This window comes from Heterocephalus glaber, unplaced genomic scaffold (genome assembly GCF_053883595.1).
Source record: "Heterocephalus glaber isolate CG9 unplaced genomic scaffold, H.glaber_assembly_v1.0 deba00001600, whole genome shotgun sequence".
NCBI classification, from domain to species: Eukaryota; Metazoa; Chordata; class Mammalia; order Rodentia; family Bathyergidae; genus Heterocephalus; species Heterocephalus glaber.
Window position 1 is genome coordinate 36,543,512 of NW_028258372.1, and position 13,885 is coordinate 36,557,396.

General features: G+C 41.9%; 1 protein-coding gene across 8 annotated transcripts in view; it reads left to right on the top strand.

Annotated features, from left to right (window-relative positions):
- The window catches only part of Nr5a2 (nuclear receptor subfamily 5 group A member 2), a 137,697-nt gene that overhangs the window by 76,834 nt on the left and 46,978 nt on the right, over positions 1-13,885 (top strand). For all 8 annotated transcript variants that reach the window (XM_004860118.4, XM_021240654.2, XM_004860119.4 and 5 more), the window contains one exon: positions 5,525-5,672. In XM_004860118.4, the coding sequence (XP_004860175.2) occupies positions 5,525-5,672 (148 nt within the window). The remainder of the gene's footprint in view (positions 1-5,524; positions 5,673-13,885) is intronic.

The following is a 13,885-nucleotide window of genomic DNA, read 5'->3' on the forward strand; positions in this document are numbered from 1 at the left end:
TGCACTTACAAGGCAGGCAGTGGAAGCACAGAACTAAATCCTTCGCCCAACGGGGAGGATTTTAAACATACTCTAATGGTAAATATAAATTATCCAGAAGCAATTTTAATGTGATCACCACTTACTATCGCAAAGCTATTTCAGCAACAAGAAAAAACTAGAAATAAAATACCATGGGTTGGAGGTGCAGCTCAGTGGCGGAACACGTGGCCGGCCTGCACAGGGCCCTGGGTTTGGCGCCCAGCATGGCAGGGAAAAAGAAAGGCAGAGAGAAAAGAAAATATCACTCAAAATGCTGCCACTCTAGGTCGATTGTTTTTGTTAGTTCTCTTCCAATCTTTGGAAATGATGTATACTTTAAATGAAGGTTTTTCGACTTTTTGAAAATAAAATAATCTTCAGCCAGAGAGACACATTGTCCTGCTTCTGTGGATTTGTGTGGAGCACGAACTTTCAAGCAATGATAAAAGCCTGTTTTTGTAATGCACTGTGTCAAGAGAAAATAAAGTAAGTGTCATTGTGTCAATAAAGTGTACCGCATTCCTCCAAGAAGATCGAGGGCACTCCTCCGTGGGCAAGGAGGAGGTTTAGCTAAAAAGTATTTCTAAGAGCCTGGTAAACGAAGGGAAATTGAAGACGAGAGGGCTGAAAGATTAGGCAGAGCCCTGCAGTCAGGAGTGATGAGAGACACGATCGCCCCGGAAGGATGCCCACAGTGACGCCCCTTGCATGGGACCTGGGGCGCGGTGCACGCTCACAGGTGGACCCCGCAGCTCGGGGCAGAAGGGGGTCTCCAAGGTGAGGAGGAGGAGTCCGAGGGCTCAGGCTTTCTGGGCTGCCTGATGATTCAGCTCCCATGAGGAAGCGCTTGCTGGAAAGAGAGGCTTCGCGGGAGGTCACACTCTCCCTGCAGACCGGAGGGGACACCAGGGCTTCAGATCTTTGTGAAGTGACAAGGAATGGCTGGATAGAGCTTTAACTGGACCTCACAACTGTTCAGCCACGCCCCGAAGAAAAGCAGTGCAGCACTCCTAAGTCAATCACAAACTTCCACGTTTGCTCATAGAACTGTTCCACGATGGTTATTTCTGGAACAAATGAAAATGTTCATCGGGAATATTTTTAACTTGGCAAACAGTAATACCACTTCGAAACCTGGTGGTGGCGTCCCCCTGTGGCTTTGTGGCAGCCCCACCCCCGGACAAACTGAGGGCCTCAGGCTCCACAGCCAGGTCTCCTGACTTTTTCCTATGAAGGCCGCTTACTGCAATGTGGCAAGTTTATTAAAGCAGAGGGGGAAGAAAAAGACTAGATTGAATTTTTAAAAAGAGAGGTGAGCTTGGGCTCTACCTCAGTGATAGAGTACTTAACCTAGCATGCATGAGGCCCTAGGGGAGAGAGAGAGAGACAGAGAGAGACGAGGTATCTCAGACATGCTGCTGTAGAGTTTAAAGAAAGACAGGAACGTTTGATATAGAACGTAAGTTTTCTCTTAAGCCTGGGGGCTAGCGAGTTTGCTTGATAGTTATTGCCCAAATTGAGTCCCCTCCAGACTTAGAGTAATGGAAATAAATGTTACTGCAGGGTACTTCCGGCACACCAGTGCCCAGCATTGAAATGAGGATTGTGTGTTTTACACTAAGTCGTTTGTTTGTTTTTTGGTTAGTTTTTGTTTTTATGGTATTAGGGGTCAAACCCAGGGCTTCTCTACCACTGAGCTACATCCCCATGCCTTTTTTATTTGAAGACAGGGTCTCATTAAGTCCCTGTGGCCCAGGCTGGGCTGGAACTCATGATCCTCCTACCTCAGTCTCCCAAAGTAGCGGGGATTATAGGCATGTACCACTCAGCCTGGCTCACATCATAATTGTTTAATGAACACCGAAGTGTGCTATTACATTTTAATTTTATTTTTAAATTGTGTCTCTTAATCAGACATCTACATAAATGTACACCATGTAACTTTACTGAGGAAAACAAAAATAATGATTATCAGTAGCATCCAGCACTGTCAAATCAATTCTATATAGTTAGTATCTTGTATTTATGACAGGACTTTTTTCTTCTAGTATTTAAAAAAATACATACTACGTGCACATATCTTTGTATATAAATAACAGTAAGGTACTCTGACATAGGGTCAGATTTTAGTATTTGCATATTGTAACTAATTAACAACCACTGTAATGTCTTCCTCAGGGAAAGGTCTAGTGGCAACTTATTATCTTCTATTATTGTATATCATTAAAATGACAGGCATCTTACAATATACAAGTCATCAAAATTTCAGCGACTAGAACCAAAAGTAATTTAGCTAAAACCGTTTCTACCTTCGTGATGAGTGAAATTTATCCAAAGGGGACATCAGTTTAGAGAGTATTTCTTCGATATCCCCCTTGAATTTAATGGCATGAAGATTACATGTAAGAGGGCAGTAAATTAATTTTACTAAGTACATAAAAGACAAGGCCAGCTGCTCCTGAAATGAGCACAAACTCTGCATTCAACAATGAAAATATAATTATGTTTGTCATAAAATATAAGGAAGTTGCAGATCTGTGTGCTGTTTCAGGAATAAATCACCTGTCCCCCTTCAGAGTTGTGCAGTTTGATAAATTACCCTTGAAAGAAACCTTATCGGAGCCCCCATTTAATAAGCATGTTTGAGCCTTCAAATAAATGTATGGCTACAAAGTGGTTGGTATACCAGTTGATTTCCTGAGGCCCAGCTCTCTACATATATAATATTATGAAACAACTTAGATTCTTTTCAATTCTAGTGCGCTACACTCTCACGTGTGAAATTTTAGTATCCACATTTATTATGGAACTGTTGGAACTACACACACATCGAAATTTAATTAACATCACTCTTTTTGGACTGGATATCAAACCCCGGGCCTCACATATGCTAGTTAAGCACTCTCAGCTGAGCTCCATCTCCATTCTTTCTATATTTCATTTTGAGATGGGGTCTTGCTAAGTTGCCCTGAACTTGTCATCCTCCTGCCACGCCCTCCTCGGTATCTGGCATTATAGGCACCTGCCACCCTGCAGTGCTATTTACTCAATAATACCAAATTAGTGGATTCCATAGGTTTTCGCTGTTTTGTAATTCAGTCTTTCTGGTGTAGGCCTTCACTAGTGATTTTTATTGAAATGTACACTTACATATTAAGCTACACCCAGTGTTGCTGGTTCCACGCTTAAATTGGTAGTATTGTTTCAACTCTGATTATATCTTAGTGATCACCGAAGTAGGAGGCACTTCATTGTCTTCATCCAGCTTAGCTGCCTTATTTACAGAAGACAGACACCAGGGGATGGAGATGCTGCCTGAACTGCCCAGGCCCTTTCTTTGCTCCCCAGGGGCCGCACTGGTCCAGATTTGTCCTGACCCAGGTGTCACCTGCCCAGGCATCTCCTCAGGCCTGCTCTCTTTCACTCATGGAGCCCATTTGTCTCTATAAACTCTGTATCACAGGTTTATGACTCTCATCTGAAATGCTGGGAAATAGAAGTATTTGGGATTTCAGATTTTTTGAGATTTTGGAATATTTGCATATCCATAATGAGATCCTGGGCATGGGACCAAAGTTTAAACACAAACTTCATTGCTCTTTCATACTGTACATGTTATGCCCCTGGTCTGATGATTATTTCCCACAATATCTTTAGCGAGTCTATGATTTGACAGCAACCTATGTTTCCCAGCAACGAGGTCAGGCGTGGGATCTTCCTTCTCCTTGTGGGGTCACGCTGGCATTCAGAAAATTCAGATTTTGGAGCATTTTGGATTTCAGGTTTTTGAATCAAGGATATCAGCCTGTGTTATTACCCAATGTGTAAGACTTGGGCAGATTTTAAAGAATTTAGAGTTTAGGCACCACTTTTAAGGGGGAGCATCTTTCTTGAAGTTTGAAGTTCCTCTGTGAGAGAGATGATGGGTGTCACCTTGCACCCTCAGCATGGCTCCTCCTGTCCCCTGCAGAGCTTGAAGCTTGTCTATGTCCCACCCAGTCAGGGTCCAGGCTGCCTGCACACGCTCTGACCATTTCACACATTCTCAAAGAGAACCCGAAAGAACGCTTAGAACACTTGATGTTTGAGTCTAGTGGGCAGATGCCAGCCCGCCGATGGACAGAGTGGAAGGACAGCGTGGTGCCTGGGGCAGGAGCTTTCCTAGAACATACAGCAACTGTGGCTTTTTCATGCATAGTTGACTCTCTGTAATCTGATTGACACCTTTGGGGGTCGTCTTTCCACGGACTCGTAATTTTTCTCACTCTCGAAAAAGGTTTCTGTACACTCGGTATTCTCTAGTTAGAGCTGAAAATTCAACTCATCATATTTACACAATAAAACAAAATCCATTCTGCCTTGTTTTTAATTGCAAATTCTACTCAGGGGACTAGTTCTCTTGCTTAGGAGGCAGCCCCATGCCTTCTCCTAGAGATTCGCACACAGTCAATTATGGTAATGAAATGTCAATAAATATAAAAATTTAATACAGTCTGCTCTGGGTGAGTGGCAGATGAGGACTTGCCTTCCAGACAAATTTGCTGCTGCTGCAAATATTAAATGCACCTAAAAGAGTATCTGGTTGCCTGAGAGCTCTCCAGGAAAATAAGGGTGGGAGCGTCAGGTAGCAGCCGGGCTTTCCCATTATGCTGTAAGTGCAGCAGCAAAGCCAGCACCACTGCTGACATCCACCCCAATATCTTAACTTATTATTATAAATGGAACTTCTGTGTCCCCACAACAACCCAAGCTGGGTGCCTTGTAGCACTTTATTTTTTTAAGAAAAGGGAAATACGCCTTTTCTTATTTTCTAGATCAAGGAATTATTCTTATAAATAACATCCTTGTTGTCATTAGAGAGAGATGTATTAATTTGATGGACTGTGATGTAATCACCTGCAACTAGTGATTTTATATTAAAGCTTTTAAGGAAGCAGCACCAGAAAGGATGCTGAGAATGATATTCTTGCATCACTGCCAAGCACCTTGCACCATGAACTGTGTTCAAATGCAGCCTCATAATACAAATGGAAATGTATCTCTGCCTTTATTTTCCTCATGTACTCTTTAGTGTCATTGTGTACAGATAGAATGATGTTCTGGGTTCACTTTTTCTGGACAGTATCTCTTCCTTTCAGTGTTATCTTGAGAATTAAAAATGTTCATTGTGACAATGTAATTTCATAACATATATATATTATGGTAATGAATATATATGTATGTGTATATATATATATATACACACACACACATATAATTTGTAAAATCCAGCAATCAAAACCCATTCCCTACAGAGCTCACCACATGATTAGGTTTTATCAGAATAATTGTGGTACATATTTTGTGAATAGAAAGCATCAGAAATGACTTTCAAGAGGAAACCCTCCGTTATAAGTCTGTATCACAGCATGACTGTGCCCACCATTCCTAATCCCAAGTGCAATGTGAAGTATGCATTTCTGATTCTGATACTAGTTGTTACAGTCACGATTCTGTGTTGCAGGTGGACTATTCTATAATAGCATCACAAGCTGGCGCCACCCTCACCAACCTCATGAGTCATGCACAGGAGCTGGTGGGAAAACTTCGGAACCTACAGTTGGATCAGCGAGAGTTTGTGTGTCTAAAGTTCTTGGTGCTCTTTAGTTTAGGTAAGAAATCTGTTTCTCATACTAAGTACAACCAAACATTTCTAAATGGGGCCAAGTACTGAGTGTCTTAAAGTCAATAGTTATGTTTCTGTTCGGTCAAGGTAATGCCTTTTCTTTCAAATCATGAAATCTTCAAGGGTGAGTCTGTCTTCATATATATTTCTATATGATTCTTCGCCTGTCAGTGGATAGGTTGGGATGTGGAAAAAGAGTTAATTCAGTTGGAGTCCTGGATTTTCTTCCATAATGGGCAGATAAGCAATAGTCAAGTAAATGTACGACAGAGAATCCATGGAGATAGTGTAGGAACAATGCATGGTATCAGATTTTAGCCATCTTGCTGCTATTGATTGTGTCTGCGTGCCTTTTGTTTCAGTTTGCTACCTTCTGCTGCTTTTATTCTTCTAAAATATGGATAATAATTAGAAGCCTGTTTTTAAAATCTCTATCAGGATTAACTAGAGCACGTTTATAGCCAGATGCACCATGATGCAAGAATAAAGGATGACAGTTGTCAAGGGGAAAGATGCTTCTTTAGCAAAGCTTTGGAGAAGAAAGATAACTAAGCAAGACAGATTAGCTAAATCAAGGTTCTCAGTGAGCCAGTTGAGAAAAATCACCACTGCTTGGAATAAAAAAAGGATTAAGGAGATGGATTTTTATTGACTTCAAAGGAACAGATTTTTCTGCCTGTCCCTTGCTTGATTTCTGTATTTTGTTGGCTTAATAAAGCCAACTTAAATAAACTTTTTGCCAAGTCCATTTATTCTCCATTGACAGACAGCTGAGGGAGGCAACTTCCCTTGAATGAAAAAAAAATGCAGAAATCAGATTTACCAACATATGTTTTTTCTTTAGTCTTCAGTTATAAGAAAGTTGCAAATTCATATCCTAAGAAATAAAACAATAAAACAAATTGCAAAGTAAAACAGATGTGTCTGCTCTCCAAATTGGGCACTTTAGATTAAAAATCCCTCTTGACAGCACTGCACAACTGTTGCTAATAAAGAAATAGTTTGAAGTCATAGAAACAGAGTTAATTTTTCACATGTAGTCAACATTTAAAATAAAAAGAACATTTTCATATTTTGGAAAGTGTGATAAATATAGCGAAAAAAATATTACTGAAAATTTACAAAGACAACAGTATTTTATAGATGTGGTGTTCAAAAGTTTGCAGTGCCAGGACTGGATCCTGTGTGGTTTATGCATCCATCACAATAAACAGGAAAGTTCCATTCAAGTAAGTCTGCCCCTGATCCAACAACCGCTGCTAGCGAATCCAGAGTAAAATAGCTTGGCTGTAATCTGGCAATCATTCCAGTTTATGGCAAATCTTAGCCTTTTCAACTGGTACATTTGATCAGTAATTAAATGGAAAATGTGGTAATAGGTGTGTCAGAAATCTCAGAGCATCTTAGTGATAAAACATTTAGAGTCCTCCCACTTCCAAGGTATTTTAAATCAGCTCCCGGACTGGATGATAGCTAAAGATGTACATATGCGGCACGAGCCACCGTCAGTTCTCATCACTTCTATGTTGGCTTTCACTCTTTCCCAAAATTATTATGTCCTCTGCCAGTCGGGGGTAGATCTGATATGCTTTCAGCCTTTGAACCTTACTGATCATCTTCCTAAACGACAGCACTGACCCGAACCTCAGTCACACACTCTGTCACTTAATGGGTATATCGACTGGGTCAGGGAAGTGGGGCATCAGCAGCCGAAATGTCGCTTAAAACCATGTGTACTTGTCTTTCTCTCTTCCTTCCCACCCACCCCCTTTTTTGTGGTGCTGGGGATCAAACCCAAGGGCTCCCACATGCTGAGTGCATACTCTATCACTGAGCCACATCCTCGCTCTCTAAAGAGTTCTACACTTGTTTAAGGATGAGGGTTTGACCAAGGGTTGGGTCTTTTTTGTTTGGTTGGTTTTTATTTTTTTGGGACAAGGTCTTGCTAGGTAGTTCAGGTTGGCTTTGAACTCACTGTGTAGCCCAGGCTGGCCTAAAAACTCGAAGTGATCCTCCTGCCTTAGCCTTCCTGATGCTGGGGTTACAGGCGTGCACAACCACACCTGGCAAGAGTTTGTTTTTAAAGAAGCAGGGGAAAACTAACTGGCCACAAAATTTAGGTAGTTTCCAACTTATGAGTCAAAAACTCTCTTCCCTATAGAAACAATAGATATTGATCTTTTTCAAAACTTTCAACTTTATTGAGCTTCATGAATAGTAGTCAACCTTTAGAAACCCAAGCTTGTTTTACCTGTGAATGAAAAAGAACCATACAGAGTCACCCTTAAGAGCCCAGTCCAAGTCCTAAGCCTGCTGTCTGTCCCATGAATCTTGAGCCTCCTGAATGTGAAACCAGGTGTGTTCTGATCTTAAGTCACCCTTCAGCGTTCATCCTGAAAAAAAATGAGAGGCCGGAGCCACATTGAGATGGCTGCCGAGGCGGTATTTCCATGTGAACGACGAGCCAGCCTTCCCCAGACAGTTTGCTGAGAGGAGGTAGGGTGGGGTGAAATCCTGAGCAGGTATAGAGTTCCCAGCCTGAGCAGTGGCCCTGCCAGTGTTGGAAGGCAGGAGCACAGGATGGGTGGGGAGCAGCAGCTCATGGATGCACATGGCCTGAGGGACGGAGTGAGCGAAGGGCAGAGGCCAAGGAGGGCAGGCAAGAGCCTGGCCAAGGGAGCACAGGCCTCAGATCCACTCAACAAATGCTTCACGGAGCACTTACCATATGTCAGATGCCCAGGTCGGTGCCGGGGAGACAGGGGCTCTTAAAACAGGTGCAGCGGTGGCTGGGGTTGATCTGCATTTCTGGTAGTGAGGTGGAAAGATCCGACCACTTCATGGGGACAGGAATGAGGTGAGGGAGATGGATTCGTTGGAGGCTACAAACCACACGATGTGACAGGGTTGGAGGCGGGAGATCTAGGATGGGCCTCTGGGCTCTGGATGCTTAGGGAGAAAGAAAAATCTGCAGAAACAGCAGCTGACGGTTGAGGCAAAGTAAGTTCCAGGCACAGCCCTCTTCTCATCCCCTGCAGTCATTTTTCACTGACCCTGACTCCCAGTTCTAGGAGAAGCTAAATAACAGGGCTCAAATAAAAAGTCTTCCCTCCTGTCTGATTCCCAGCTGAATCAGTGACCAAACATCACTTGGGTAAGCTGTTCAAAAAGGAAGAGTAAGAAATTCTCTCACACATTCTCTTGTTCTCCCTCCCTCTCCCTGGTATACAGCGCTCTGTGTAATAGACCCGGGAGCCTCAGCCTGTGCTTATTGTAATGTGTTCTTGGGTTCTGCCAAGTTACCATGTTTTGTTGCCTGGCTGAGGTCATTGAATTGTGTTCACTGATAACATGGCGGAAAAGGAGATATTCTGAGTTGGCCAGTTAAAATTCATGACCCAAGAGAGGCCAAAATATCGTTTTTAATGTTTATTCATTCATTTTTTTTACTCCCACCCTCACACAAGGAATCAAAGTGACTGATGAAAGGAACTTTACAGTCTGTCACTCATCAGTGGAAAAATAAATCCTACAGAGGAAGTGACAGTCGTGATTCTCTGTCATTATGTATGCATTTCAGATAAGCAGAATTCCCACAAATTTGTTACCTCCTGCAAACAAGGGCACAATGGAAAAGCAATGACTTAGTTCTAAAATGCAGCCAGACACAGAGACTCACACCTGTAATCTCAGGAGGCTGAGGCAGGAGGATTGCAGTGAGTTCAAGGCCAGCCAGGGCTACATGGTGAGTTCAAGGGCAGCCTGAACTACATAGCAAGACCCTGCCTTAAAAAAACCCTCCCCCCAAAAGGCAGCATCTTGAATAATGTCACTACATGTTCAAGCCCATCAAGAATATTAATGTGATTTCAATACTCAAAGCAACAGGTAACCAGCGTGTGCCAGCTAAGATGCCATCCAGATGTTATTTGGCCTGGAGATTTTCTTAGCCTGGAGACTCAATAGCTGGATGTTGCTGGACTTTTATTTTAAATATCCCAGGCGGCAAAAGAAAGAACTAGAAGCACATTATATCCTATTTTCTCTAATGAGTATCTTTGATTTGTTGTAAATAATTCTCTTTTCTGGTCAGCCAGTACTTCTGAAAGCATGTCTTATATGTAACTGAGTTACACCAACTGCTGTTTTCTTTGAGGAGTTTTCCCAAGTCAAGAAAGTGGCTAATGTTTTGTTCACATCCCTTTATATTTGTTTTTTGTTTTTGGTACCGGGGATCGAACCAGGTCCTTGCGGTTGCGAGGCAAGTGGCGGAACCACTGAGCTAAATACCCAGCCCGGTTCACATCCCTTTAAACTTACACTTTCTAGATCCACTGAATGGCACTGGTCTGCTTTGCAACTGGTTCTGTGCGGTAGAATTCAGTGCTCTGCCTCCACTGAAGTTGGACATTGTCCTTTACATTTTCTCACTACACCAGGTTTTAGAACATTGCTTGGTACACTGGTACAGAGTAAGGACCCACAAAATGTTAACTAATAAAATACATGAATAAATGGATTTATTTAAACTCAAAACCAAGCCTTTACCAAAGTAATCATGGTAGGGGATTAAAGGTAATTTAGCCAAAAAGTCGCATTTCAAGTGCAGGCGAGTTTCCTGAGACTGTTTTTTCCAAAGAGCTCTCTGACTCACCTCTGCTGTCCGTTCTCATTCTCCCAGGTTATGAGAGGACATGTTTGTGTGTAAGGTCTGTGGAGTACTGACTTGCAGAAAAAATACTGGTGGCTAAAATCGGGTGACATCGTACTTCTGCTACAATCGAATGAAGGACCAGAGCCTTTCATTCAGCCTGTGATCAGAAACAGTAGTTGAGGGGTGTTTGACACCTTCTCCCTGTCCTGGACAGAGTCTTGTTTCTAGTACAACGAATGGGAGGTATCTTAGCTTTATTCATGTGGATGCTCCTTGCTTCATACCAGCTCTTCATTGTGCGGAGATGGCATTTGGTTATACCTTCACATGGCCTGGCTAAGAGTCCTCCACACCAAGGCAAATGCCCCAGGAAGGTGGGCCATGGCCAGGGAGCGACTCAACTGTTCAGATGGGAAAGCTACTTCCTGGTAGCTGCCCTCCCCTGACTGCCCCTCAGCCCTCTCTGGGGCACCTCCTGAGGTGCGAAGACATAGTGCCATAATGATGCTGGTGGAAACATGGTTCCCTTCACATGCCCATTCTGTAGTTTCAGAGCACAACGTGTAACCTGAAGGAATTAAGTGCATTATCTTAAATATAAATGGTATCTAAACAATTACTCTAATGGTCCTAATAAACAGTGTTTATGAAGCTTGATCAACAAGTCGGAAAGGGTTCCAAAATAGACCTTAAGATGTTGAAAGACCTCTATAATCATAATTTGGAAGGAAAACATGAGGCATCGTAAGGCCAAGCAGAACAATTTTTACCTTGTCTGGTGTGGTTCCTTTAAACTACTCAAGTCTAGCAGGAAACAAAGGGGGGCTGTATGGGAAGTACAGGCCTTTTATCAAATTAATAAACTATAAGGTCCACAAACAGTGTACGCTTTACTCCTCATATACTCCCTGACAGATAATGGGTTTTTAACAAATATTTATAGCATTTACTAATGAAAGTATGCTTTTCCTCCCAACTGCTGGTATATATATATGATGGGAAACAGGAAGATAGTCATAAAATCAAATAATAATACTACTAATAATAATACAAACAATTTGGAGAAAGCCAAGCTAGAAAAAGTTCTTATGGATAATATTAGAGGATTTGGCCTCTTTATTTTAGAGAGTAAAGATATTAATCTCAATATTATGAAAGAGGTTATTATAAAGAAAATGGAGATTAAACATTGTTCTTTACATTTATAAAGAAGATATTAGGTGGAATTAATTATTGTTGACCAGCACTTAGGTCCTATTTGAAATTGTGACACTAGAGTGTCAGATGCCAAAATGATCCATAGAAAGAAGAGCTGGTAACACTTTCCTTAAATAGTGGTACTAATACAGTGTCTTTATGTGAGTAAATCACTAGTTCCTTCCCAACAGAGGGAAGGGATGCAGAACATCTCCTTCTGATTTTGTAATCAAAGAAACAAAACTAGTGATTTAGTTAACATTTTAGCCTCAATAGCTGGATCCAATTCCAACAATCCTAACTAACTGCCAGTGAGTGCTTTCTCTGCTGCAGCACTGTCCTCTTCACAGACACCAGGATTTTTTAAATCCCACCTACTTACTAAGGTGCATTTTCTTGTTTTTTGTTTTTTGGGTTTTTTTGGTACCGGGGATCAAGCTCGGGTCCTTGCACTTGTGCGGCAGGCAGAGGAACCACTGAGCAAAATTCCTGGCCCTAAGGTGCATTTTTATACAGGCAAAATGATGCAAGGAATTAAGAAAATCATCAGAAGTAGACCACAGAGAAAGCCAACTTCTATTGGGTAAAAGTAGGGAACCACTTGACATGAATTCCAATCCTTATTGAAGATACCAAGTGCAGTCAGTCCTCAGGATCCTGGATACAGACTGATTTCTCTTTTATGTAAGACACTTGAGTGTGCTCAAGTGTCTTACATAAAAAGGTTTAGTATTTGCATATAACCTAAGCTCATCCTCCTGAATACTTCAAATCGTCTCTAGAGTATGTACTTACAATACTTGATGCAGTATAAATTATAGGTAAATAGGTGTACTATATTGTTTAATGGGAAAAAAAAGAAAAGTGTATTTGCGCTCAATACGGATACAGATGGTTTTCAGAGGATGTGGAATCTCTGGGTACTAAGGACTGACTGTGATTACATTGCTTTGAATTATCTTGGTTTCAGAATATGGCCTAAGTTTTTGTCTCTCTACCTGAACCCCGTGTTTCAGAGCTTGTAGAAAGCATTTGCCACAAAGCTTTGGTCCTCCCTGCTCCCAAGACTTCCTTTATACAGCTTATTGCCTCTTAGGATTGATACATACGTGGGGCAGGCACTAGACATGAGGAAAGCTAACTGATCATAGGGTCTAATTACTTATGTATCCACTTTAGCATCTTTTTAGGCTCTTTGCAGTGATTGGCAAAAGTAACTTGATAGCCATCCTCTTCCTCTCTGGTGATCATTGTCTATAAAAACCCAAAGTTAGAAAAAAATGAAGAGAGACTTATCTGTACATGCAGGTGGATGGAGCTCCTTGTGGGGAGAGGGAATGGGGAGGTGTTTTGCAAATTTATGTTCAGATACTCTTTGACCTTCTCAAAGTTTTTTTCATTGTTTGTTTCTGTGTTGTTTGTTGGTGGAATTAGGGATTAAACCCAGGGCCTTTGCTCTGAGCTACAACCCCACCCCCTTTTGAAATTTTTCTTGCAATCCCCCTGACTCCCAGAGAGTGGATGATGATAGGAGTACACTACCACACCCAGCCCAAGAGGGGGTTGATTGGGACTGCACTGATGCCATGGTGTTGACATTACTGTTAACAGTAAATAAACAACAGTATTTACTGTTAACAGTAAATAAAACTGGACATTTACTGACCAGAAAATGTGGATGACATTAGCCATTGGGGTAAGGAAATTTATTTCCATGGGTTAGTTTTCCAATAAGCTTTAGTTTCTGATATGATAGGGGGTTTTTGCTTATTTGAATTTTGTCCAGTAATTCTTCCTCTTCAACAAGCAAATGAAGGTCTAGTGTTCATTTTCTCTTTACCTTAGGACACCATTTGTCCCCTGACTTTCGATAATCAACCTGGCAAAATTCACTGGCAAAGCTTTTTTGAAGAGCAGATGTTAAAGCACAATGCCAGTGGAGGAGACTGGCTTCGAGGGGCCCGGTTAGTCTCTGCAGAGCTTAAGATTCTACCATCTCTGCAGAGCTTAAGATTCCAGCATCAGCCATAATATATGATATATATACACATATATATAAAAAACTTGAAAAGTAAAGGCTTTATAAATGGGCAAAGACCCGTCCTTTTCACTGGTTGGAAAAGGCCATCAAGAAGCTGCCGCTAAGGCTGCTGCATGCTGTCCTGTGAGGAGAAAAGACTTGGACTGTGCACATCCTCTTCCCCCTGTCTGTAGCTATCCACTCCTGGAAGGACAGGCTCCCCCTGCAGCCCTGGGCCTAAATTGGTGCTTCAGCTGCAGTTCTGTCTGCTTATCCAAGTCCGGATGTCAGTGAGGCAGTCATTGGAGGGGAAATCATGAGAAGGTTT